The sequence below is a fragment of the Bos indicus genome, chromosome 10, assembly GCF_029378745.1.
Source record: "Bos indicus isolate NIAB-ARS_2022 breed Sahiwal x Tharparkar chromosome 10, NIAB-ARS_B.indTharparkar_mat_pri_1.0, whole genome shotgun sequence".
Lineage (NCBI taxonomy): Eukaryota > Metazoa > Chordata > Mammalia > Artiodactyla > Bovidae > Bos > Bos indicus.
Window position 1 is genome coordinate 19861678 of NC_091769.1, and position 26069 is coordinate 19887746.

General features: G+C 37.9%; 1 protein-coding gene across 9 annotated transcripts in view; it reads left to right on the forward strand.

Annotated features, from left to right (window-relative positions):
• NEO1 (neogenin 1) overlaps positions 1–26069 on the forward strand; it is a 241560-nt gene that overhangs the window by 98311 nt on the left and 117180 nt on the right. For all 9 annotated transcript variants that reach the window (XM_070797052.1, XM_070797050.1, XM_070797044.1 and 6 more), the window contains exon 5: positions 1838–1974. In XM_070797052.1, coding sequence (XP_070653153.1) covers positions 1838–1974 — 137 coding nt within the window. The remainder of the gene's footprint in view (positions 1–1837; positions 1975–26069) is intronic.

Genomic DNA, 26069 nt, shown 5'->3' on the forward strand with positions numbered 1-26069 from the left:
ATGAATATTGTTTTCCATTTATGAAACATAGTAGTGAATTTGACCAGTAAAATAGGCTATGCTATGCTAAGTCACTTCAGTCGTGTCCGACTCTGTGTGACCCCACAGACGGGAGCCTAGCAGGCTCCCCCGTCCCTGGAATTCTCCAGGCAAGAACACTGGAGTGGGTTGCCATTTCCTTCTCCAATGCATGAAAGTGAGAAGTGAAAGCAAAGTCGCCTAGTTGTGTCCAACTCTTAGCGACCCCATGGACTGCAGCCTACCAGGCTCCTCCGTCCATGGGATGTTCCAGGCAAGAGTACTGGAATGGGGTGCCATTGCCTTCTCCAAGTAAAATATAGGATATTAGTTTTTGTAAATTTGTCTTGTTTTGTGAGATACCCAAACCTTGTTTTATCTCTGTTTCTTTTATCCTAGTCACTCTTTCTTGCTTTCTTCCGTTATATGTTGTGTAGCTTCTCTATCACATGAAGTTGTAATTAGAGGGTGTAATTAATAGTTCACATTGGAAGGCCACTTGATAAATTTAGTCATGATCTTTCAGAGTATTTCTTAGAGAAGTCACCACATCTGATTCTGGTTTTCCCGTCGTGGTACAGAAACTTAATCTTGCCTGTTGGATTCAGGAAGACTAATTACTCAAATTCACAGTGTACTAAAACTTAAGCCAGTACAGTGCTTTACTTACAATGAGAATTGTTTTAAGCATGGCCCAGACTGAATAGTGATTTCCTCTGATTTTTCTTCCCCATCAGGAATTCATATGAAAAGCCAAATTGTAATCAGAACTATTTTGTTGAGCATAAATACAGACAGGAACTATAACAGTATTAAGATCTATGAGAAAAATCTGCCTGTGAAAGCCAGTTAGTTACAAAACCTTAAAAGTAAAATTGTAACTCTCCAAAATCTTCAAATTTAACTAAACTTACTAGCTTTATAAAATTTTCATCAGAATATTGATTTGTGATTTCTTCCTTGATGTTACAGAATGATTCAGCTTTCCTTTTAAATATTCTTTTTGAGAGAGAGAGAAAGGGAGGGAGGGAGTGGGACAGGAAATGAGATTTTCTTGTGGTAGCTATTTCACTTTCCAGGGATTACTTCAAATAATGTGTATATAACATACTACACTGTTACAGATAGAAAAATTCCTTTATAAAAATACTTTACCTGTACAAAAATTTAAAAAATATATATTCTCTTTAAATAGACTTAAGTCATGTAGAGTTGGGTCAGTAATGTTTAGCATCCTTGCTGATACTGATGTGATGGTGGCTAGTTTGTGCCCAGTTGCCACACCCAGGAAATTGCTGTCAACCATTCTTCTCTCTCCCTTCCCTTCCTCTTTTCCTTCCTTTCCTAGACAAGCTATCATTGGAAACTTTCAGTAGGCTCTGTGACCCCGTGACTTACTGTTTCTAATCTGACATGTTGCCCTCTCTGTTAGTCATTTGAGTGTGGCATCACTGTGCTGGTGTGACTCACAGTGTGAAACCAGACTTCAGAATGACACAATTTGGAAAAAAAAAAAACTAGGTGGAGTGGGTAAGCAGGGATGGATTGTGGGGAGTGGAATTGGTCACAACAGTGGTATCCCTTTGGGAATAATTAGTGTCAGAGATAATTTATTGTAACATTTTGATTTGTATTTATGATACTTATGCATGTAAAATATGAGCAAAGTAAATTGGACTAAATTAAATTCTGCTATTTTACATTGGTCTCAGTCCTTCTGTAGCTGTATAAATAATATAAGTGTTTTATCTGTTTTATTTCGAGAGTTTTTCAGGTATCATATTTCTCGTTCTGAAACATATCAATATTTCTAATGCAGCTCTGGAAGGTTGGTATTGCTGGCAGGTGGTAGTCTGGAGATCAATGATGTCACCGAGGATGATGCTGGGACTTATTTTTGTATAGCCGATAATGGAAATGAGACCATTGAAGCTCAAGCAGAGCTTACAGTACAAGGTACGCAAATATTTCTTGTATAAATTTTAAAAATACTGTTGTACTTTATGGTTTTGCTAATTGTTAAACATTAATGTAGAAGAAGCAAATACAGCATAATAGTTAAAAGTCTAAGCTTTAAACCAGGCTGCTTGGGCTCAAATGCTGGGTCTTGTATTTCCTAGCTGTAGAACTATAGGAGATTTACTGCTCTATAATGAGAGTTGTTTTCAGGATCAGAAGAGTAACACTTATAAAACTCCCAGAATGGTGACTAGAACATGGTATAAGCTCAAAATTAGTTGTTGTTATCTGTAGTATAAGGAAGAGAAGGGTGCAGTCTGGGGCATCTAGAAGATTACTTTTCTTGTCTCAGAATGCTTTATCTTTCTCTGACCAAGAACCACATATCCTAAGCATTGGTGTTCCCACCTTTCAGGTGAATAGATCATCCAGTAAGGAGTCTGCTGTGGTTTTGAATGTAACGCGTTTGATTTTATGATTTTTTTTTTCTTTTCAACTAATGCTGACCATCAGAGCATCTCCCTTATAGGTTCTGTGATTCGGAAGTCAAAGAAAATGACCATGGCATATACACATAACCTCACCATCTTCCTTGCTCTTCCTCCATCTGGAAATGTACTGTCAGAGGAACATTTGCTCTCCTATGATTTGTCTGCACATATTTTTTTCAAATAAAAGTCTTGAAGACCTCTGTTACTATTAGGGAAATCCAACACTGCTTGGATTCATGGAAGTATACGTTAGCTCATGACATTCAAGTTGTCTCCAAGTGTATTATATTTGATAGAATGCTCCCTGCTGTGTGGTTTAGGGTAGTTTCATGGTTTATATAAAAGTCTTTCTCTTGGTACATTTTGTGGGTTTCAGAGTGGGAAGTAGTCACATTCCTACTCTGATTGATAGGAATTGAGGAGCACACTGGGGCTCTATGCTGGCAGAGGCATAGAATGTTTATATTCTCTACTGCCATCTGTGGGTGGACTTATAACCTCTGAAAACCAAAAGAGCAATTCTTAGAGTTCATGTAACTATTACCTCACTTGAGCTCAGCCGTTGCTCTGGCTAGATGGAAAGTAGGTTTAGACCAATCGTAGAATGACCACTTTATTTCTTTGCCTCTATATGGATGGTACTGGACAAATAAAATATTAGTGAACTCCATCTTATTTGGAACTCCATCTCATTTACTCTACAGACTATAAAGTTAGTAGAAGAAAGTATAGGAGGATAACTTTGTCACCCAGGAGCAGGAAAAGATTATTTTAAATAAAATTTTGGATGCAGAAATCATGAGGCAAGACATTGATGGCTTGGATCATGTCAGATAAAGCATATTTTAAACATTCAGATGATGAAGAAGAAATGAGGAGCAAAGGATGGGTTAAATATTTGGGTAAATCTAAGTGGATGTTGACTATGTAGAATGATAATGTTAAATGGGATTTAAAATAGAATACACACACATGTAAGTCGGGAGTAAGGATGTGGAGTTAGTCTTCTAAGATTCTTAAAATGTCCAGGAAGTGGTAAAAGTACTATGTTATATTAGAGGTTTGATATTTGGCAAAACTAATACAATTATGTAAAGTTTAAAAATAAAATAAAATTTAAAAAAAAAAAGAAAAAAAGAAAAAAAAAATAAGGCAGGGATGTGTCCTGCAATCTTTGTGGGAGGCTTTGAAAGAACAATAGAAAAATCTAACTATAACAAGATAATAGAAGAAGAAAGTAGAAATAAAAAGTTCTCCAAAAAAAGATAAGAAAGGAAAGGAAAAGGAACATAGAATAAGGTGGACTAAGAGAAAGCAAACAGTGAAATGGTAGACTTTTCATATTATTAAGAGTTAATATAGAAGGAAAATAAAACGATTCTAAATATGTATTGTTGTTGTTCAGTTGTTCAGTCATGTCTGACTCTTTGTGACCCCACGGACTGCAGCATGCCCAGCTTCTCTGTCCTTCACTATCTCCCAGAGTTTGTTAAAACTCGTGTTCATTGAGTCAATGATGCCATCCAACCATCTCATCCTTTGTCACCCCCTTCTCCTCCTGACCTCAATCTCACTGCATCAAGGTCTTTTTCCAGTGAGTTGGCTCTTTGCATTAGGTTGCCAAAATATTACAGCTTCAACTTCTGCATCAGTCCTTCCAATGAATATTCAGGGTTGATTTTCTTTAGGATGGACTGATTTGCTAGTCTTCTCTAGCACCACAGTTCAAAAGCATCAATTCTTTGGCACTCACCCTTTTTTATGATCCAACTCTGACATCCCATACACGACTACTGGAAAAACCATAGCTTTGACTAGACGGACCTTTGTTGGCAAAGTGATGCTTTTTAATATATGCTGTCCAGGTTTGTCACAGCTTTTCTTCCAAGCAGCAAGTGTCTTTTCATTTCATGGCTGCAGTCACCATCAGCATTATTTTGGAGCCCAAGAAAATAAAATCTGTCATTGTGTCTACTTTTTCCCCATCTATTTGCTATGAAGTGATGAGACCAGATGCCATGATCTTAATTTTTTAAATGTTGAGTCAGCTTTTTCACTGTCCTGTTTCACCTTCATCAAGAGGCTCTTTAGTTTCTCTTCACTTTCTGCCATTAGGGTCGTGTCCAGGCAAGAATACTGGAGTGGGTTGCCATTTCCTTCTCCATGGTATCTTCCCGACCCAGGGATTGAAACCAGGTCTCCTGCATTGCAGGCAACTCTTTACTGTTTGAGTCACCAGGGAAGCCCAAATATATATTACCTCATAACATAATCTCAAAATAGGAAAGGCAGAAACTAATAGAACTACAAGAAGTAGACTAAACAAACCCACAGTCCTAAGTGGTAGATTTTAATACACTTCAGTAGTAGATAGGATATGTAGAACAAAGCAAGTAAATACAAACAAAATAAAAACTTCAAACCGTCATAATACAAAACTGAACAACACAATTAACAAAGTTGACTTAATTGACATTTTTTAAATATTGCACCAAACAAATGAATAAACTATTTTTATAAGTGCCTATGAAACTGTTATTAAAATATGCCATATACTGATCATAGAACAAATCTTAACAAATTTAAGAAAATGGAAATTCTATGGATTTGACCTCCGTGGAATTAAGATTGAAATTAATTACAGAACTAGGGGCTTCCCTGGTGGCTCAGACAGTAAAGAATTTGCCTGCAATGCAGGAGACCTGGTTTTGAGCCCTAGGTCAATAAGATCCCCTGGAGGAGGGCATGGCAACCCACTCCAGTATTCTTGCCAGGAGAACCCCATGGACTGGCAGGCTACCAACCATAGGGTTGCAAAGTGTCGGACACAACTGAAGCGACTAAGTATGCAGCACGCAGGGGATGCTTAGAGGAAATGTACAGTCTTGTGTGTGTTCAGTTGTGTTCTGTTCTTTACGACCTCATGGACTGTAGTTGGCCAGGCTCTCTGTCCATGGAATTTTCCAGGCAAGAATACTAGAACAGGTTGCCATTTTCTACTCCAGGGGGTCTTCCAGACCCAGAGATCCAACCCGCGTCTCTTGTGTCTCCTGCTTTGGCAGGCAGATTCTTTTACTACTGAGCCACCTATGAAGCTCTTACTTAGTACATATATTAGAAGGGAAGAAAGGCTGAAAGTTTAGTAATTTAAATATTCATCTCAATGAATGGATAAAAAAGATATGATATGTATATGTATTAATATATATGTGTATATGTGTACACACTCAGCCATAAAAGTATGAAATAATACCATTTGCAGCAACACGGATGAACCTAGAGGTTATCGTACTAATGGTAAAATGGTGAAATCAATCAGTCAGAGAAAGACAAATATCATATATCACTTATATGTGGAAGCTAAAATGATAAAAATGAACTTACAAAAGACTCAACAGATATAGAAAACAAACTTATGGTTACAAAAGGAGAAAAGAGGGGTGAATGATAAATCAGGAGTTTGGGATTAGCAGATACAAATGTACTATACATAAAACAACAGGGTCCTATGGTATAACACAGGGAACTATATTCAATATCTTGTAATAAACCATAAGGGAAGAGAATATGAAAAGTGTATATATATATAACTGAATCACTTTGCTGTACACCAGAAACTAATACAACATTGTAAATCAGCTATATTTTAATAGAATGCATGCATAAATAAATATCTAACTCAAAAAAAGCTAAAAGAGAAAAGAATAGCAAATATAACCCAAAGAAAACAGAAAAAAGAAAGTAATCATAACAAAAATTAATGCAATAGAAAGCAGACGTTCAAAATAAGGTGTTTCCACAAAGGCAAAAGTTGGTGCATGTAGAGAATAACAACTTTGATAAACTGTGAGAAGACTTATATATAAATTGACAAGATCTTTATTTAGACCAAGAGTCAGCAAACTACACGCTATGGACCAGATCTGCTAACTCCTTATTTTTTGCATAGCCTGTGAACTAAAAATAGTTTATATGGTTTTAATGGTTGAAAAATATCAGAAGAATAATATTTAATGATACCTAAAATTTTATGAAATTCAGATTATACTGTCCATAAATAAAATTTTATTGGCACAAAGTAACACTCATGTATTGACTATGGGTGCTTTCATGCTATAGCAGAGGATTTGAGTAGGCCCACGGAGCCAAAGATTCTCACTGGTCCTTTTCAGAAAAACCTTCGACTTCTGATAAACTCTATAAAGAACTATAGATTAATAGGTAAACAAAGACAGATAAACCAGTAGAAAATGGGCAAGACTTGAACCTCACAGATCTCCATGCCTTGCATGCTCAGTCACTCAGTCCTGTGGACTCTTTGTGACCCCATGTGCTGTAGCCCCTGGCTCCTCTGTCCACAGAATTTTCCAGGCAAGAATACTGGATTAGGTTTCCCACTCCAGGGGATCTCCCCACCAAGGTCTCTTGCATTAGCAGTTTAATTCTTTACCACTGAGCCACCTGGGAAGCCCTCACCAGGTGGCTACTAAACATTTGAAAAAGAGGTTGTTGGTTTTGGTTTTCAGAGGAATGCAAACAAAAATTAAAAGACGCTTACTCCTTGGAAGAAAAGTTATGACCAACCTAGGTAGCATATTGAAAAGCAGAGACATTACTTTGCCAACAAAGGTTCGTCTAGTCAAGGCTATGGTTTTTCCTGTGGTCATGTATGGATGTGAGAGTTGGACTGTGAAGAAGGCTGAGCGCTGAAGAATTGATGCTTTTGAACTGTGGTGTTGGAGAAGACTCTGAGAGTCCCTTGGACTGCAAGGAGATCCAACCAGTCCATTCTGAAGGAGATCAGCCCTGGGCGTTCTTTGGAAGGAATGATGCTAAAGCTGAAACTCCAGTACTTTGGCCACCTCATGCAAAGAGTTGACTCATTGGCAAAGACTCTGATGCTGGGAGGGATTGGGGAAAAGGGGACGACAGAGGATGAGATGGCTGGATGGCATCACTGACTCGATGGACGTGAGTTTGAGTGAACTCCGGGAGGCCTGGCGTGCTGTGCACAATTCATGGGGTCACAAAGAGTCGGACATGACTGAGTGACTGAACTGAACTGACTGAACAATACTGGGTATTGGCTAGGATGAGGAACAGTTGGGATGCTAATATACTGCTGTTAGGACAGTACCTTGATTTAATCACTTTAGCTCTAATGCTATTTGGCAGACTCTACTTAAAACTGCAGACAGACTTGTTTCAGGATACAGTGGTTGTATTCCTAGGAGTATACTCATCAGAAGTATATAAATATATGCATCTAAAAACATGGACAGTGTTGTTCACATCAACTTTATTCACAGTGAATCAAAACCAGAAACAACACTAGAATAGGAAAATAGTGCTCTAATCATATGATGGCATGTTGCCAGCAATGAAAATTGGGAGTCCGGTGCTCAGCAGATTGATAAATCTACAAATATCATTGAAAGAAGAAAAAACCAGGCATGAAATAATGCATACTTTATGATTCCATTTTTATAAAGTTCGAAAATAGGTAGAACTTATCTGTCATTTTAGAAGTGAAAATAGTGATTATTTTTGGACAGGGGTAGGGTAGTGACTCTTGTACAGTGGAATTTCTAGTGTGTTAATATTCTGTTTTTTAATGTAGGTGGTAGTTACAGTAATTCAGGCTGTAATGTTAATGTATGTCACATGAGATCTTTTTTGTTGTTTACAGATAAAAAGTCACGTACAAAAATTTTTTGGAAAATTTAATTTTGAATCTTGTCCCATAGCTGAAAATATTTGTTTCTTTTTCTGATGGGAAAGCAATTATGCGAAATGGTTTTGGGTTATATATATATAAATATTTATTTATATAGTTAATTTTGTATTTATAGTCATACCTGTCTGATTTCTGTTGTTTTTTAAAAGGTTATAGCTACAGGAAATGCCATAGTGAGTGTTAATGCAGAAAGGGTTATAAGTTCAGTCTTCATCTGTTAAATATTTCAAATTTATTGTTTTATCGTTAACTCCTGGGATTTCTACACATGCTGTGACGTGAATTAGCCCACCGTGTATTTCCTGTCATCTTAGATTGTTGATAACACTTAAAATGGGTCATGAGTTTTTTTTTTTTTTAAACAGGAATTTTTCCTTTTCTCTTAAAACACTCTTTATAGTCTATGATACACATCTTCCCTCCCCACAAAAGAAGAAAATTTTCCATATGTATTTTTGTGAGGTAAATTGATATATTCTAAATTGATTAAAAAAATTTAGAATTCCACAGTCTTTCTCTGAAGTCATATGGTAACATCATCTACTTTTCCTGCCCTTCTACTCTCTGATCTCTGTCCACATTAAGACACTCATCGCCCCTCTTCTCCTAGTCATCTTCATGATCTCATTCCCCTTTACTTCATGATAATTTACAATAGTCTGCCCTCATTTATTAGAACTCTGGGTTCTCTTGGCTTAGGGTAAAAGCAAACTGCTTATGGCGTATGTACAGAACACAAGCCGACCCTTCATGTGTTAACGGAGAGAGATCACAGAGAAGCAGTTAAGAGCAGTCTCTGGACCCAGCATACCTGGGTTCCAGTCTTACATCTATCACTTCTTAGCTATGTGAACTTGCGAAGTTATTTAACTTACCTGTGTCTTAGTTTCTTTTATCAGTTAAATGAGTTGTTATAAGGCTTAAAGAAACTTCTGGCACTCTTCCACCAGAACCTGGGGTGGAAATGGAACTCGTCTTTATCAAACTGTGTTTAGTGTCCTGGACATACTACGTGATTGGATGGGGCTCTATTCCCCTGTATCCTCTCATGACCATGTGCTCAGTCACTCAGTCATGTCCGACTCTTTGTGACCCCATGGACTGTAGCCTGCCAGGTTCATCTGTCCATGGAATTGTTTGGGCAAGAATACTGGAGTGGGTTGACATTTCCTTCTCCAAAGGATCTTCCTGGAACCCACATCTCCTGCATTGCAGGCAGATTGTTTACCACTGGAGCCACTTGGGAAGCCCCGTAGCCTCTCACCCTCAGCTAAAATTTCCAAATTTCCAGATAGTTCTTTTCCTGATTTCTCTTTGAAGCTTTTCATAATCATCTTCTCACCCTCAGGTAATTATTATATCTCTTAAAATAACTTTCTTTTTACCAGTAGTGTCTCTCACTGATTTGTTTATGTGCCTTTCCCCACTACTACTAGACTGAGGTTCTTATCAACAAGGACTGGTCATAATAATTTTTTGTCATTGTGCTAAGTTGCTTCAGTTGTGGCTGACTCTTTGCAACCCCATGGACTGTAGCCCTCCAGGCTCCTCTGTCCATGGGATTTTCCAGGCAAGAATTTTGGAATGGTTTGCCATTTCCTCCTCCAGGGGACTTCCCAACCCAGGGATTGAACCGAGTCTCTTAAGTCTCCTGCATTGGAAGCAGGTTCTTTACCACTAGCACCACCTGGGAAGCCATTGTCATTGCAGATTATCAGCAATTAATTATTGAATAAGTGAATAAAACTCTGTGTTGAAATTTTGAAATGTGACAGCTAGAATAATTTCATGTTTGTGGTTACTTTATTTTCATGTTTTCCTTTACAGCTTGCTTTTAATAGATTTCTGAGTGAGTGTGAGTGCTGGTCGCTCAATCATGTCTGACTCTTCGCAATCCCATAGACTATAGCCTGCCAGACACCTCTGTCCATGGAATTCTCCAGGCAAGAATACTGGAGTGGGTTGCCATTTGCTTCTCCAAATAGATTTTAGTTTTTTTTTTTTTAGCCTTGCCACACCGTATGTAGAATCTTAGTTCCCGAACTCGGGATCGAACTTGAGCCCCCTGCAGTGTCTTAACCACTGGACCACCAAGGAAGTCCCAACTTCTAATATTTTTAAAGCAAGTGGAATTATTTTCTTTAATTATTTTTTATTTTTTAATTGAAGTATGTTTGATTTACAATGTTGTGTTTCTGGGGTACAGCAAAGTGATTCAGTTATACATACGTAATCTATATATTCTTTTCCATAACAAGTTATATATTAAATATAATTCCCCATGCTGTACAGTAGGACTTGTTTATCTATTTTACATATATTGGTTTGTATTCACTAATCCCATCTCCTAATTATCCTCCCCCCATCTTTTCCCTTTGGTAACCGTAAGTTTGTTTGCTGTGTGTGTAAGTCTGTTTTGTAAATGAGTTCATTTGTATCATATTTTAGCTTCCACATGTAAGTGGTATCATATGATATTTAGCTAATTTACTTCATTTAGGATCACAGTATCTGGGTCCATCCATGTTGCTGCAAATGGCATTATTTCATTCGTTTTTTGTGGCTGAGTAGTATTCCATTGTATGTATGTATAAATGCACACAAACGCACATCACATCTTCTTTATCCATTTGTCTGTTGATGGATAGTTAGGTTCCTTTCATGTCTTGGCTATTGTAAATAATACTGCTATGAACATTGGGGCATATATATCTCTTGGAATTATGATTTTGTCCAGATATATGCGCAAGAGGGAGATAGCTGGATCATATGGTAGTTCTAGTATTTGGAGGAATGTCCATGCTGTTTTCCTTAGTGGCTGCATCATCCCACCAACAGAATAAGAGAGTTCCCTTTTCTGCACACCCTTTCCAGCATTTATTGTTTGTAGACTTTAATGACAGCCATTCTGACCAGTGTGAGCTGATAGATACTTCATTGTAGTTTTAATTTACATTTCTCTAATAATTAGTGATGTTGAGCACCTTTTCATGTGCCTGTTAGCCATCTGTATGTCTTTGGAGAAATGTCTATTTAGGTCTTCTGCCCATTTATTTATTGGATTGTTTGCTTTTTGTTGTTGAGTGGTATGAGCTATTTGTTTATTTTGGAAAATAAATATTTTTCAGTCACATAACAGAGTATTTCTCCCATTCTGTAGGTTGTCTTTTCATTTTGTTTATGGTTTCCCTTGCTATGCAAAAACTTTTAAGTTTGCTTAGATCCCATTTGCTTATTTTTGCTTTTACTTCAGTTGCCTTTGGAGACTAACCTAAGAAAACACTGGTATGATCTATGTCAGTGAGCGTTTTGCCTGTGTTTTCTTCTAGGAGTTTTCTAGTGTCATGTCTTATATTTAAGTTGTTAAGCCATTCTGAGTTTATTTTTGTGTATGGCATGAGGGAATGAAAAGCAACTGGGATTTTAAAAAAACACTCAAAAGTTATTCTGGAAGGAGATGAATTATTGCCCTCATTTATATAATTGAAGTTATAATTACCATCTTCATAAACACATATGTTTATAAACAGTACTTTATCTTTTAAGTTCCCATTCTTGACCTTTTAAGGCCTTCAATAAGTCAACATAAAATAAAAACCATTAATAGAGGAACTTTCTTCCAAATGGCTGCTTAAAAATTCTCATAATCCATATTTTCATCTTGTTCAAGACTGTGTACATTGAATCCCTCCATTTTAATTACAACCTCATGAAATGCTCCACACCTTTGGCTTGATAACACCGTCTGTATCCTATTTCTCCTTTTATTTCTCTGTTTCTTCTCTTTTTCTTTCATGAGCATCATTTCTTTGTCTTGCTCATTAAAATATTAGTATTTTATTAGTTATTAATATTAGTTCCACAAGTTTTGACTTCAGCTTATTACTCTTCATGCTCATGGTTTTAGATATAACTTACATAACAATAACTTCCAAATTCCTAGACCAGACCCTCTGCTGAGTTTCAGACTTTTATAATTAGGTGCCTACAGTTACCTCCAACTTCACATGTCCAAAATTGAACTTAACATTTTCCCCTAAATATCCCCTAAATATCTGCCCACCTATTCTCTTGTGGTAGAAACCTGGGAAGCATTCTTGATCATTCTGATCTTTTTTATTTATTCCCATATCCAGTTCTTTAGGGGTTTTTCTCCTTGCTTTTACTCCCAAGTTTAAGTTCAGTTAATCTGTTTCCTAGGTCCCCTGGAGAAGGGAATGGCAGCCCACTCCAGTATTCTTGCCTGGAGAATCCCTTGGACAGAGGAGCCTCGCGGGCTCCATGGGGTCGCAAAGAGTCCGACACTACTGAGCAGCTAACTACTACCACTACTACTACTTGATAACTGCAGTAGTATGGTAACTTGTCTCTCTTGTTCTAACCTGTTTCCTCTTCAATTCCATTCTTCACAGTGGCTAAAGTGATCAAAATCCTTTCATTAAAAATTTGGAAAAATAATTTCAGCAGATACAAGCAGCAGTTATAAATCTACAGGAACCAGGTGAATGTGCGTAATCATTCAGTTCTGTCTGACTCTTTGTGACCCCCATGTACTGTAGCCCACCAGGCTCCTCTGACCATGGAATTTTCCAGATAAGAATACTGGAGCAGGTTGCCATTTCCTACTCCAGGGGATCTTCCTGACCTAGGGATCGAACCCCCATCTCTTGTGTTTCCAGCATTGGCAGGAGGATTCTTTACCACTGTGCTACCTGGAAAAAGGGGATAGATAAAATAGTCTGTTTACAAAAATGGGTTGAAAATTATCCATTGACCTGAAAAGAGTTCACTCTTGATAGTAGAAGCATAAGTGCAGGTTAATGTAGCCCCTTTTTGGGCAAAATTACAGTGAAATGGGGATTCTCATACATTGCTGGTAAGTGTGAAAGTTTTTGAAAGTGTTAGTTGCCCAGTCGTCTCCGACTCTGCAACCCCATGGACTGTGGCCCTCCAGGCTCCTCTGTCCATGGAATTTTGGGAGATATTCCCGACCCAGGGATTGAACCCAGGTCTCCTGCATTGCAGGCAGATTCTTTACCATCAGAGTCAACAGGGAACCCCACATTGCTGGTAGTAGCAGTGCAAATTTAACCTTTTTTGGAGGGCAGTTTGATGATATAATCAAAACCCTTAAAACTTAGACCTACTTTGACAAGCAGTTTTTCCTCTAATAATTTGCTTTAATGAAATAATCCTTGATGTGTATAAAGATTTAGGCATAAAAGTTGTGATGATATATATTAGTTGGAATTAAAGAAAAATTCCAAACCACCTAAAGGGCCAGTACTACATGATTGATTAAATAAATAATGGTCTACTCACATATCGCTTCCCAGGTGACTCAGTGGTAAAGAAAAGGCCTGGAATGCAGGAGATGTGGGGTCGATCCCTGGGTTGGGAAGATCTCCTGGAGAAGGAAAGGACAACCCACTCCAGTATTCTTTCCTGGGAAATCCCATGGACAGAGGAGCCTGGCAGGCTGCAATTTATGGAGTTGCAAAAGAGTCGGACACAACTTAGCAACTAAACTAAATGTGTCAGAATACTGTGCATCCAGCAAAAATCATATTTTAGAAGAACTATTAAATGACAAGATGCTTTGACTATTAAAGAAAAATAAATTTCCAAAATAATATGTAAGAGATATGATTTATGTCATAAAATTATCATATTCTTTGACTTTCTTTAAAAAATTACTTCAAATGAATTAGCAAGAAACCTTAAGTTTCTTCCCCTAAGGTCTCGTCCCTGTAATTTTCAGAATGCTAGATATTTACATGTCTTAAAGGGAGTCATTTTTCTTATAAAAGCCCAGCTGAGCGAGAACTAGAGCTTAAGTCTGAGCAGTATTGTTATTGCTTCTCAAGGTATTTTAATTTCAAGGACAACAGCTAGCTGCTTAAACCCCATATGGTTGTTTTGTAGTACTGTCCCTTCTGTGTCGAATCTTTCTCTTTTCACACTCTTGCCTGGCTTTCTTCTGAAATCTCTTGATACTCTGGGCCCTGCTCACTCCCATCCTTTTTATCCATTCTCTTCCCACTACCTTCTGTTGGGTACTCTACGTTTCCACATATGCCTTATACATATCTTTCTTGCTTTACCTGTCACATTTAAATTTCTTTTCATTTTGTGTATCTTTCTCTCCTTCCAGACTTGAGTTCCTTGAGGACAGGACTAGGTTTTGTCAACTGTTAGATCCTTGGCACCTTACATAGTGCGTGATATTACATATTTGACAACTAATGGATAAGATGTTGGGACATTTTTACAGTTTGCTGTCTGTATCCAGACTGTTTCACTATTTCACTTTATAAACTTACATTTTTGATGTTATCTCTATAAATTAAGAATGCTTTACAGTTGTTTTATAATCCTACATTGGGAACTAAATCACTTTGAATTGATTTTCAGTTCTTATTTTTTTATCATATCAGTGGTCATGTTAACTTTCAGATAAAGCTCATATTTTACAAGCTTGAAATAATTTTCTACTAGTTATGTAAATTTATTCTGAACTATGGTAGCCTCATTTCCATGGTAACTAATCACCTTCAGGAGAGAACCTGAAGGTATTTTAGAAAAGACAAAGAATATCCAGTGAACTAAAATGAAATGTGATGTACGGTTAGAACCTAGATTTATGTGGAATACAGATGCACGATTTTTGACCATGAAAATGTTACAGAATAGAAGAGCCACCAATAAGCCTAAAGATTTTGTTTACTTGCTGTTCATGCATTAGTCAAAATACAGCATGAGAAGAACTCACCTCTTATGTGATTTTATGTTAACAAATGACCCTAATCAGGACGAAGCTTTGTAGAATTAATAAGCCAGAATTGCGGTATGGAAATGGATCCCTGGTTTCTATAAAGCCACTAAGAGCACCTCATGGAAGGAATATGGTATGATGAAGAGAGAGAAGTTTTTGGAGGCATGTCCATGTGATCTTGGCAAATTAATCAGTTTACTTCATCTTCATTTTTCTAACTTATAAAATGAGAACAGACTTCTTTGTTGTGATGGTGTAAAGAAGATGCCTAATATAGCACCTGACTCATTACAGGCATTTAATAAATGTGCCTCAGCTAATGTCCTTGGGCCCTCTTCCCTTGATCCTACTTCCTTTGGTTCTTTTTTGCCTACTTACCTAGATCCTGCTTCTTCCTTGGGACGTGGAGATTGACATCTCAGATGACTTTCTGTTTTAGTTTTGTCCCATGCCACCAACTGTCACATGACCTTGGCCCCATGTTTTGTGGTCTGTGAGCCAGGCCAGTCATACTCACTCTTGTGCCCAGTCTAGCTATGTGTGCTGGACTTTGCTTGTCTAGATGAGAAGATTGAACAAAATATTAGTAAGTATTCTTCAGTCTTTACTTAAAGAACATAAGAATTGCAATATTAGGGCAAATTCATGTGCCTTCCAGCATAGAAATAAGTGAAGAGGTTTGACTGTCATCTTTGGCCTTACTTCCTCTTAGGTTGGTGCATAAGTAACTGTGATTTTGCATTGTTGAACTTTGCCATTTGATATTGGACTGTATTCCTAAATAAATGTGGTTATGTTGTACATCATTTTAATGAGCATTTCTGTCTGTTTTTTTGATAGTGACTTGTTCAGTTCAGTTCAGTTGCTCAGTCGTGTCCAACTCTTTGTGACCCCATGATCCGCAGCATGCCAGGCCTCCCTGTCCATCACCAACTCCCAGAGTCCACCCATACCCGTGTCCATTGAGTCGGTGACACCATCCAACCACCTTATCCTCTGTCGTCCCCTTCTCCTCCTGCCCTCAATCTTTCCCAGCATCAGGGTCTTTTCAAATGAGTCAGTTCTTTGCATCAGGTGGCCAAAGTATTGGAGTTTCAGCTTCAACATCAGTCCTTCCAATGAACACTCAGGACTGATCTCCTTTAGGATGGACTGGTTGGATCTCCTTGCAGTCCAATGGACTCTCAAGAGTCTTCTCCAACACCACAGTTCAAAAGCATCAATTCTTCAGCACTCAGCTTTCTTCACAGTCCAACTCTCACATCCATACATGACTACTGGAAAAACCATAGCCTTGACTAGACGGACCTTTGTTGGCAAAGTAATGTCTCTGCTTTTGAATATGCTATCTAGGTTGGTCATAACTTTCCTTCCAAGGAGTAAGCGTCTTTTAATTTCATGGCTGCAGTCACCATCTGCAGTGATTTTGGAGCCCCAAAAAATAAAGTCTGACACTGTTTCCACTGTTTCCCCATCTGTTTCCCATGAAGTGATGGGACCGGATGCCATGATCTTTGTTTTCTGAATGTTGAGCTTTAAGCCAACCTTTTCACTCTCCACTTTCACTGTCATCAAGAGGCTTTTTAGTTCCTCTTCACTTTCTGCCATAAGGGTGGTGTCATCTGCATATCTGAGGTTATTGATATTTCTTCTGGCAATCTTGATTCCAGCTTGTGCTTCTTCCAGCCCAGCGTTTCTCATGATGTACTCTGCATATAAGTTAAATAAGCAGGGTGACCGTATACAGCCTTGACGTACTCCTTTTCCTGTTTGGAACCAGTCTGTTATTCTGTATCCAGTTCTAACTGTTGCTTCCTCACCTGCATACAGGTTTCTCAAGAGGCAGGTCAGGTTATCTGGTATTCCCATCTCTTTCAGAATTTTCCACAGTTTATTGTGACTTATTACTTGCTGTTTATTTTATATTTATTTTAGACTAGGGAAATGATGTTAAACAAAAAGCAAATTCAAGCGATTTTCTTATTTGAGTTCAAAATGGGTTGTAAAGCAATGACGACAACTCGCAAGATCAACAACACATTTGGACTAACGAATGTACAATGCAGTGGTGGTTCAAAAAGTTTTGAAAAGAAGATGAGAGCCTTGAAGATGAGAAGTGGGGTGGCCGACCATCGGAAGTTGGCAATGACCAATTAAAAGCTTATCAAAGCTGATCCTCTTACAACTACACGAGAAGCTGCCGAAGAACTCAACGTTGACTATTCTACAGTCATTCAGCATTTGACGCGAATTGGAAAGGTGAAAAAGCTCCATAAGTGGGTGCCTCATGAGTTGACTGAAAATAAAAAACATTGTCATTTTGAATGTCAGCTTTTCTTTTTCTATGCAAAAACACAAACCGTTTCTCCATCACATTGTGATATACAACACAAAATGGATCTTATACGACAGCTGGTGATGACCAGCTCAGTGGCTGGACTGAGAAGAAGCTCCAAAACACTTCCCAAAGCCAAACTTGGACCAAAAAAAGGTCATGGTCCCTGTTTGGTGGCATGCTGCCCATCTGATTCACTCCAGCTTTCTGAATCCCGGCGAAACCATTACATCTGAGAAGTATGCTCAGCAGATAGATGAGACGCACTGAAAACTGCAACAGGATAAGCCCAATTCTTCTGCACGATAATACCTGACTGCACTTCGGACAACCAGCACTTCAAAAGTTGAACGAATTGGTCTATGAAGTTTTGCTTCATGCAGCATATTCACCTCATCTCTAGCCAACCACTTCTTCGAGCATCACGACAACGTTTTGCAGGGAAAATGCTTCCACAACCAGCAGCAGAAAATGCTTCCAAGAGTTCTTTGAACCATGAAGCACAGATTTTTATGCTACAATAATAAACCTATGTCTTATGGGCAAAAATGTGTTGATTGTAATGGTTCCTGTTTTGATTAAAAAGATGTGTTTGAGCCTAGTTATAATGATTTAAAATTCACCATCTGAAACCGCAATCATGTTTGCACCAACCTAATAAATTATATGTCTTGACCTCAGAATTTTAAGCTTAGCCCACTCTGGGTCTCTTATTCATTGATTTTAGCTATCTTGTCTTGAATCTGATATATATTCCATCTTTCTGAGGGAATGTGTTCTATATAGTATTTACTATCTTTTATTGAACAATATTTAACTTATATGCAGAGTACATCATGCAAAAACGCTGGGCTGGAAAAAGCACAAGCTGGAATCAAGATTGCCGGGAGAAATATCAATAACCTCAGATATGCAGATGACACCACCCTTATGGCAGAAAGTGAAGAGGAACTAAAAAGCCTCTTGATGAAAGTGAAAGTGGAGAGTAAAAAAGTTGGCTTCAAGCTCAACATTCAGAAAACGAAGATCATGGCATCTGGTCCCATCACTTCATGGGAAATAGATGGGGAAACAGTGGAAACAATGTCAGACTTTATTTTTGGGGGCTCCAAAATCACTGCAGATGGTGACTGCAGCCATGAAATTAAAAGATGCTTACTCCTTGGAAGAAAAGTTATGACCAACCTAGATAGCATATTCAAAAGCAGAGACATTACTTTGCCAACAAAGGTTCATCTAGTCAAGGCTATGGTTTTTCCAGTGGTGATATATGGATGTGAGAGTTGGACTGTGCAGAAGGCTGAGCACCGAAGAATTGATGCTTTTGAACTGTGGTGTTGGAGAAGACTCTTGAGAGTCCGTTGGACTGCAAGGAGATCCAACCAGTCCATTCTGAAGATCAGCCCTGGGATTTCTTTGGAAGGAATGATGCTAAAGCTGAAACTCCAGTACTTTGGCCACCTCATGTGAAGAGTTGACTCATTGGAAAAGACTCTGATGCTGGGAGGGATTGGGGGCAGGAGGAGAAGGGAACGACAGAGGATGAGATGGCTAGATGGCATCACTGACTCGATGGACGTGAGTCTGAGTGAACTCCGGGAGTTGGTGATGACAGGGAGGCCCGGAGTGCTGCACTTCATGGGTTCGCAAAGAGTCGGACAGGACTGAGCGACTGAACTGATTGAACAATATTTCTTTCTTTTACTTTAAGGGGTGTCATCAAATTTACCAAATTTGTTGAAGAGATCCGTGCTAGGAATAGTGTTAGTAGTTTTAATCATATTGTCAGTAAGTTTCTCATATTAAATATATTACACATCTTAAACTTTCCATTCTCTTCTTTAATTTTAGTTATATTCCACTTTCTTCATAAAAGAAATGATAGCCAGAATTGGGAACAGCAGGAAAAGTTGAGCAGTTTTATCGCTATCTTACTAAAAATTGAACTAAGAAGCTCCATAATGGGAAGAAAAAAAAAATCTCCTAGTGAGAATATCTAGAAAATATTCAGTATTTCTTCTTCATTGCAGATTTCTTCCCCATTTACACGGTCCCACCCTCTACCATTAAGTGTTTATTGATGACACTTTCAGGTAAACCCAGTTTATACACAGGAATGAGATTTTGCCCCAACAGGAGCATCTTATCACAGTACAGTTACCCTCAACTTATCTGAACTATAACTGCTTTGAATAGTTATCTACATTTTAGGATAATTGCTGAAAAGCTAAATGAATCTAAATCTATTCTGCTTTTCCCCAATCTTCACTGTAATGATAATCAACATTTTACTGGTCCTTTTGGTCCAGAAAGATTTCTTAGACTGAGATCACATCAGAGATTTTCAAAATTCTTTGGAGGTTGGGGCAAGGAACTACAGTAAAATCTCACTTTGAAAGCCAGAAACTTAAAACAGGTAAACATGGAACTGCTCTGCCGTAGGGCTTCCCAGGTGGTGCTAGTGGTAAAGAATCCACCTGCCAGTGCAAGTAGAGAGAGCCCCTGCAGGAGGGCATGGCCTCCCGCTTGAGTGTTCTTGCCTGAGAATCCCATGGACAGAGGAGTCTGGCAGGCTGCAGTCCATGGGGTTGCAAAGAGCTGTACATGAATAAAGTGACAGCAAGCATGCGCTCTACTGTAAGTTAGGCAGGGTGGGGGTGGAGTTTTCCTCGCCCCACCCCTCCACTGCTTTTTAGATTTTCTTTCTTGTCTGTGATTACAAATACAGAATTTCAGTAACTATATTAAAAGTAGTATCAAAGATATTTTTCAAGCAATATTTATTCAGAATCTACTGTAAATTAGGCAGTAGGCAGAATCCAATATCACTGGAGATAGAATCAAATAGGGTGAAGTCCTCTTCCTCAAGGATACAGTAGGCAACACCAGAGTAATTAAGCATTTCTCCTCTACAATGACAAAAGCTGCAATGTAATGTGTCAGATGTCTTTGAGATTCATTCTTATTCAGTTGATCTCAGTGATTCCTATTAAGAAAGTAGAAGGAAAAAAATTACATATTTTTAATAGATAAATTTCTTCCCCGAATTCTTGACATCATATTGTAAGTCAGAAAAGGATAATGAGTCCAGGCTCTTTTTTCAGTTGTTCTTTGCCATTTGCCATAACATGGGTGGACCTCAAGGACATTATACTAAATGAAATGTTCAGTTCTATTGCTCAGTCCTGTCTGACTCTTTGAGACCCCATGAATCACAGCATGCCACAGGCCTCCCTGTCCCATCACCAACACTCGGAGTTCACTCAAACTCAGGTCCATCGAGTCGGTGATGCCATCCAGCCATCTCATCCTCTGTCGTCCCTTTCTCCTCCTGCCCCCAGTCCCTTCCAGCATCAGAGTCTTTTCCAATGAGTCAACTCTTCGCATGAGGTGGCCAAAGTATTGGAGTTTCAGCTTTAGTATCCATCCTTCCAATGAACACCCAGGACTGATCTTTAGGATGGACTTGTTGGATCTCCTTGCAGTCCAAGGGACTCTCAAGAGTCTTATCCAACAACACAGTTCAAAAGCATCAATTCTTCGGTGCTCAGCTTTCTTCACAGTCCAACTCTTGCATCCAATCATGACCACTGGAAAAACATAGCCTTGACTAGATGAACCTTTGTTGGCAAAGTAATATCTCTGCTTTTCAATATGCTATCTAGGTTGGTCATAACTTTCCTTCCAAGGAGTAAGCGTCTTTTAATTTCACGGCTGCAGTCACCATCTGCAGTGATTTTGGAGCCCCCAAAAATAAAGTCTGACACTGTTTCCCCATCTATTTCCCATGAAGTGATGGGACCAAATGCCATGATCTTCGTTTTCTGAATGTTGAGCTTTAAGCCAACCTTTTCACTCTCCACTTTCACTTTCATCAAGAGGCTTTTTAATTCCTCTTCACTTTCTGCCATAAGGGTGGTGTCATCTGCATATCTGAGATTATTGATATTTCTCCCGGCAATCTTGCTTCCAGCTTGTGTTTCTTCCAGCCCAGCATTTCTCATGATGTAGCCTGCATATAAGTTAAATAAGCAGCGTGATAATATACAGCCTTGACGTACTCCTTTGCTATCTGGAACCAGTCTGTTGTTCCATGTCCAGTTCTAACTGTTGCTTCCTGACCTGCATATAGGTTTCTCAAGAGGCAGGTCAGGTGATCTGGTATTCCCATCTCTTTCAGAATTTTCCACAGTTTATTGTGATCCACACAGTCAAAGGCTTTGGCATAGTCAATAAAGCAGAAATAAATGTTTTTCTGGAACTCTCTTGCTTTTTCCATGATCCAGCGGATGTTGGCAGTTTGATCTCTGGTTCCTCTGCCTTTTCTAAAACCAGCTTGAACATCTGGAAGTTCATGGTTCACGTACTGCTGAAGCCTGACTTGGAGAATTTTGAGCATTACTTTACTAGCGTGTGAGATGAGTGTAATTGTGCAGTAGTTTGAGCATTCTTTGGCATTGCCTTTCTTTGGGATTGGAATGAAAACTGACGTTTTCCAGTCCTGTGGCCACTGCTGAAATGTTAGAGAAAGACAAATACCATTTGATCTCACTGATAGATGGGATCTTAAAGACAAAGACAACAGAAAACATTGGTGATCATTGGCAGTGGAGGGTGGGTGAAATGGATGAAGGAGATCAGAAGGTACAACCTTCCTGTTATAAAATAAACAAGCCCTGGGAATATAGTATGTGTAACATGGTGACTGTAGTAAGCAGTACTGGGTTATATATTTGAAAGTTGCTCACAGAGTGAATCTTAACATTTCTCATAAGAAAGATATTTGTGTTGACATTTTTTTATGTTAACTAGACTTAATTGTGTTCTTTTTGCAGTATTAATATATTGAATCATTACATTGTACATCTGAAAGTAGTATAACGTTATATGTGAATTATTTCTCAGTAAAAGTTTAAGAAAGGAATATTTGTGTGAAAGATAAAATTCAGTAGTGATCACAGGACTAAATTATTTTCTTCTATAGTTTTGAAGAAACAAAATGGACAGAATTTGGCATGTGAACTTTGGAATACTGAGAAACGACTAGGGTCAGTTAGGTGTTCTGTGTCATTGTCAAAACCAGATCATTTGGGAAGATGCTGATCTTTACCATCCATTTCTGCTTCTGTCTTATATGGTAATATTCTTTTTTCTCAACTATTTTTCAAATGGTAGTACTTCCTTGATTTTAAACCCTTAATCATAGTAATTTTCTAGTAATAAGAATGATGGAGTGCTGAAGAGTTATTTTTTTCCTAAGGAAAAAAAAATCTTTTCTGTTTTTTTTCAACATTTCTCTGTGTTGGGAAAATCTCATAATAAAATGTTGAAAGATTTTACAGCAAACACCCACCACCTAAGAGTCTGCAATTGACATTTTATTGTAATTGCTCGTATCACATGTATATCGCTATATCTAGTCGTCTCAACTTTTTGATACATTTCAGAGTAAGTGGTAGACATCAATGAATACTTCAGTGTTCATATCATTAGCTAGACATAATATTTTGTTTGTGGGATTTTAATTCTTTTCCGGTAAAGATTTATATACAGTGAAATGCACAGATCTTAAGTGCGTTGTGAATGTGTTTGTTGGGCTACACCATGCAGGTCTGTATGGTCTTGCCCAGCTTCAGGACTGAAAAAAGAGCCCAGAGTCAGCAACAGAGATATCAGTGGTTTTATGAATGGGGGGATATTACATGTCTGAAACAAGATCCTGAAGTGACTCACCGCTGTGTGCAGCAGATGGCGAGGCAGGATATGGTGGCAGTCTTCATTCCCAGAGATGGGGGGAATAGGAGGACTACCAGTTGTAGAGGAATTGATGGCTCATCAGTTACCAGGGAAATCACAGAGGGACAGAACCCTCACCGCCCCTTTGATAAGTAGAGTAGAGAGCTCTGTTCTAAAGCTAGAACATCATTGAACATCATTAGCTAGGGCCTGGGGCATGTCTGTAGGGAAGGTCAGTCATGTGAGTAGGGTATAGGTGAAGCAGATACTGGTCATGCAGGGGATGTACAGAGAGGAAGAGAACAGCCGTCTTGGGTGCCCTGACTGTGTTCCAACAGAACGTGTTACTGTACAACCAAAACTGTTATCAAGATACAGACTATTGCCATCACTGCAGAAAGTTCCCTTCCCAGGAAATCCTCTCCTTACTGCCCCAGAGCCATCTACTCTTCAGGTGTTTTCACACTGTCTTAGTTTTGCTTCTTCTAAAGTGTCATTTAAATGTAATCATGTCATGTGTAGCTGTTATATAGGGATTCTTCCACAAAGTATAACATTTTCAATTCAGCCATGGTGTTGCATATATTAGCAGTCTATTCCTTTATATCGCTGAGTAGTATTTCTGAGTGTATTATAGTAGATCTCCCAAAGTGGTTGTACCAATTTACCTATCTACCAACAATGTATTTTTGGTACCTTTCTACCAACAATGTAGAAAGTTTGTTGGTACCAATGTAACTTTCTACCAACAATGTTCTCTTTCTCCACACTGGCTGCATTTGGTGTTGTCAGTCTCTTTAATTGCAGTCATCCTTGTGAGTATGTAGTAGTACCTCTCCATGGCTTTAATTTGCATTTCCCTGGTGATTAATAATGTTGAATACTTTACCATCTACTTATTGGTCATTCCTGTATCTTTTTGAGGTTATTTTCTAGATTTTCTAAACATAGATTTCCTTATAAAGAGAATGTTAGGCAATTATCTGTTTATTGGTTCCTGAAAGAAATGGGCAATAGAAAAATTAAAATATTAATATAATTTCAGGCCTTCCGTTGTCATGTCTTTAGGAATAATTGAATCTTAGTTCTCCATCACTTCTACTTTTATTATTTTGGTATTTGAAATTTTTCTCAGGATACCTATTTTAATTTCTCTTGAAGAAGCAAAGGAGTAATGTTAAATGTGCTATGAAATGTCAGTAATTTACAAATTGATCCCAAATATATTTGCCTCCATATATTGTTCTTTGATAATATCGGTACCTGTAATAAATTAGGCTTCATCTAATTGTGGTACAAGTATTTTTAAAATCTGATTATAAAATCTAGTCATTGCATTGACAGTGGTAAAACACGTTTTTGGCAAAACCCCTTTATTTTGGCATTTTATGCTTGTAGGTAAATTATTTATGATTCATTGGCCATGATGTCTAGTCAAAGAGAACTAGAGAATCTAGATCAAATCACTAGTGTGTTAAAATGAGAAAATAATATGTAAGCAAACTGTCACATTGGCCAGAGTTGTCATCCTCAGCCCTTTGTAGTGGGAGCATAATAATTGATTTTCAGTGATTGTGTAGCAGAATTATAGCTTACATATATATGCTTTACATTTTGAGACTTTAAAGAGATTTAATAGCTGACACTCCGTAGATTTTAGTTCCCTTTTCTCTTGTAAAACCCTTAAGAGATGTTGTTACTAATCTACTGATTGATAAAGCTTCTGAAAGCCCCCAAAGTATATTTCCACTTAAACCTTTTCCTTGGTATGCTGAAAATAGTTGGCCAATGCATTTTTAAAAATTGCAGTAGTGTGGACAGTGAAATTATGAGCCATTTTGATTTGCCAAGAAATTTTATTATAGTAGAATAGTCTCAGGTAACTTTTATTTTCTTCACAAAGTGTAATCTGTATACTTTATCACATTTATGTTACACGGATCTACCTGGAAAATTTTTTTTTTTTTTTTTTTTGTTTTTAAACTTTACATAATTGTATTAGTTTTGCCAAATATCAAAATGAATCCACCACAGGTATACATGTGTTCCCCATCCTGAACCCTCCTCCCTCCTTCCTCCCCATACCATCCTTCTGGGTCGTCCCAGTGCACTAGCCCCAAGCATCCAGTATCATGCATCGAACCTGGACTGGCATCTCGTTTCATACATGATATTTTACATGTTTCACTGCCATTCTCCCAAATCTTCCCACCCTCTCCCTCTCCCACAGAGTCCAAAAGTCTGTTCTATACATCAGTGTCTCTCTTGCTGTCTCGTCCACAGGGTTATTGTTACCATCTTTCTAAATTCCATGTGTATGCGTTAGTATACTGTATTGGTGTTTTTCTTTCTGGCTTACTTCACTCTGTATAATAGGCTCCAGTTTCATCCACCTCATTAGAACTGATTCAAATGTATTCTTTTTAATGGCTGAGTACTGGAAAATTCTTTAAATTATCTTTTGAATTAACAAAGAAGCTATTTTCACATATATATTTCTTATATCCTTATAAGGAAAAATAATTCCCTAAGATCACAAAACACATTTGAAGGCAAAACTTAGAACTTCTGATTCCTAGACTAGTACTCCTGAATCAGTGTTTACCAGTTCATTAGAGTCTTTATTCTCTCTCAGTGGTTTTAAAACATTTTTAACTACTGTAAATAGTAAGAAATACATTTTAAGCTGTAGCCTAATATACATATATATGTCTGTCTCTGAAATAAGCTTTACAAAGCAATATATACCCATACTGTGTGAGATAAACATTGTTTTTTAATCCACGCCATCCTGTCTTTTCCTATTTCATGTTTTAAAAAATTGATTTCAAGAAACACTACAAGGGTGTGGGAGTAGTCTGCCCTGATGGAGTATCTAATCACTGATATTGTTGAGAATTGCTGGTACATACTGATGTTTTTTTTCATCAGTGTGTAACTTATTTAGTTATCTTTTTATGGTAATTTCTAAGACTACTATTGCTAGAGTTAAAGATATTAATGTTTAAATTTTGAAGT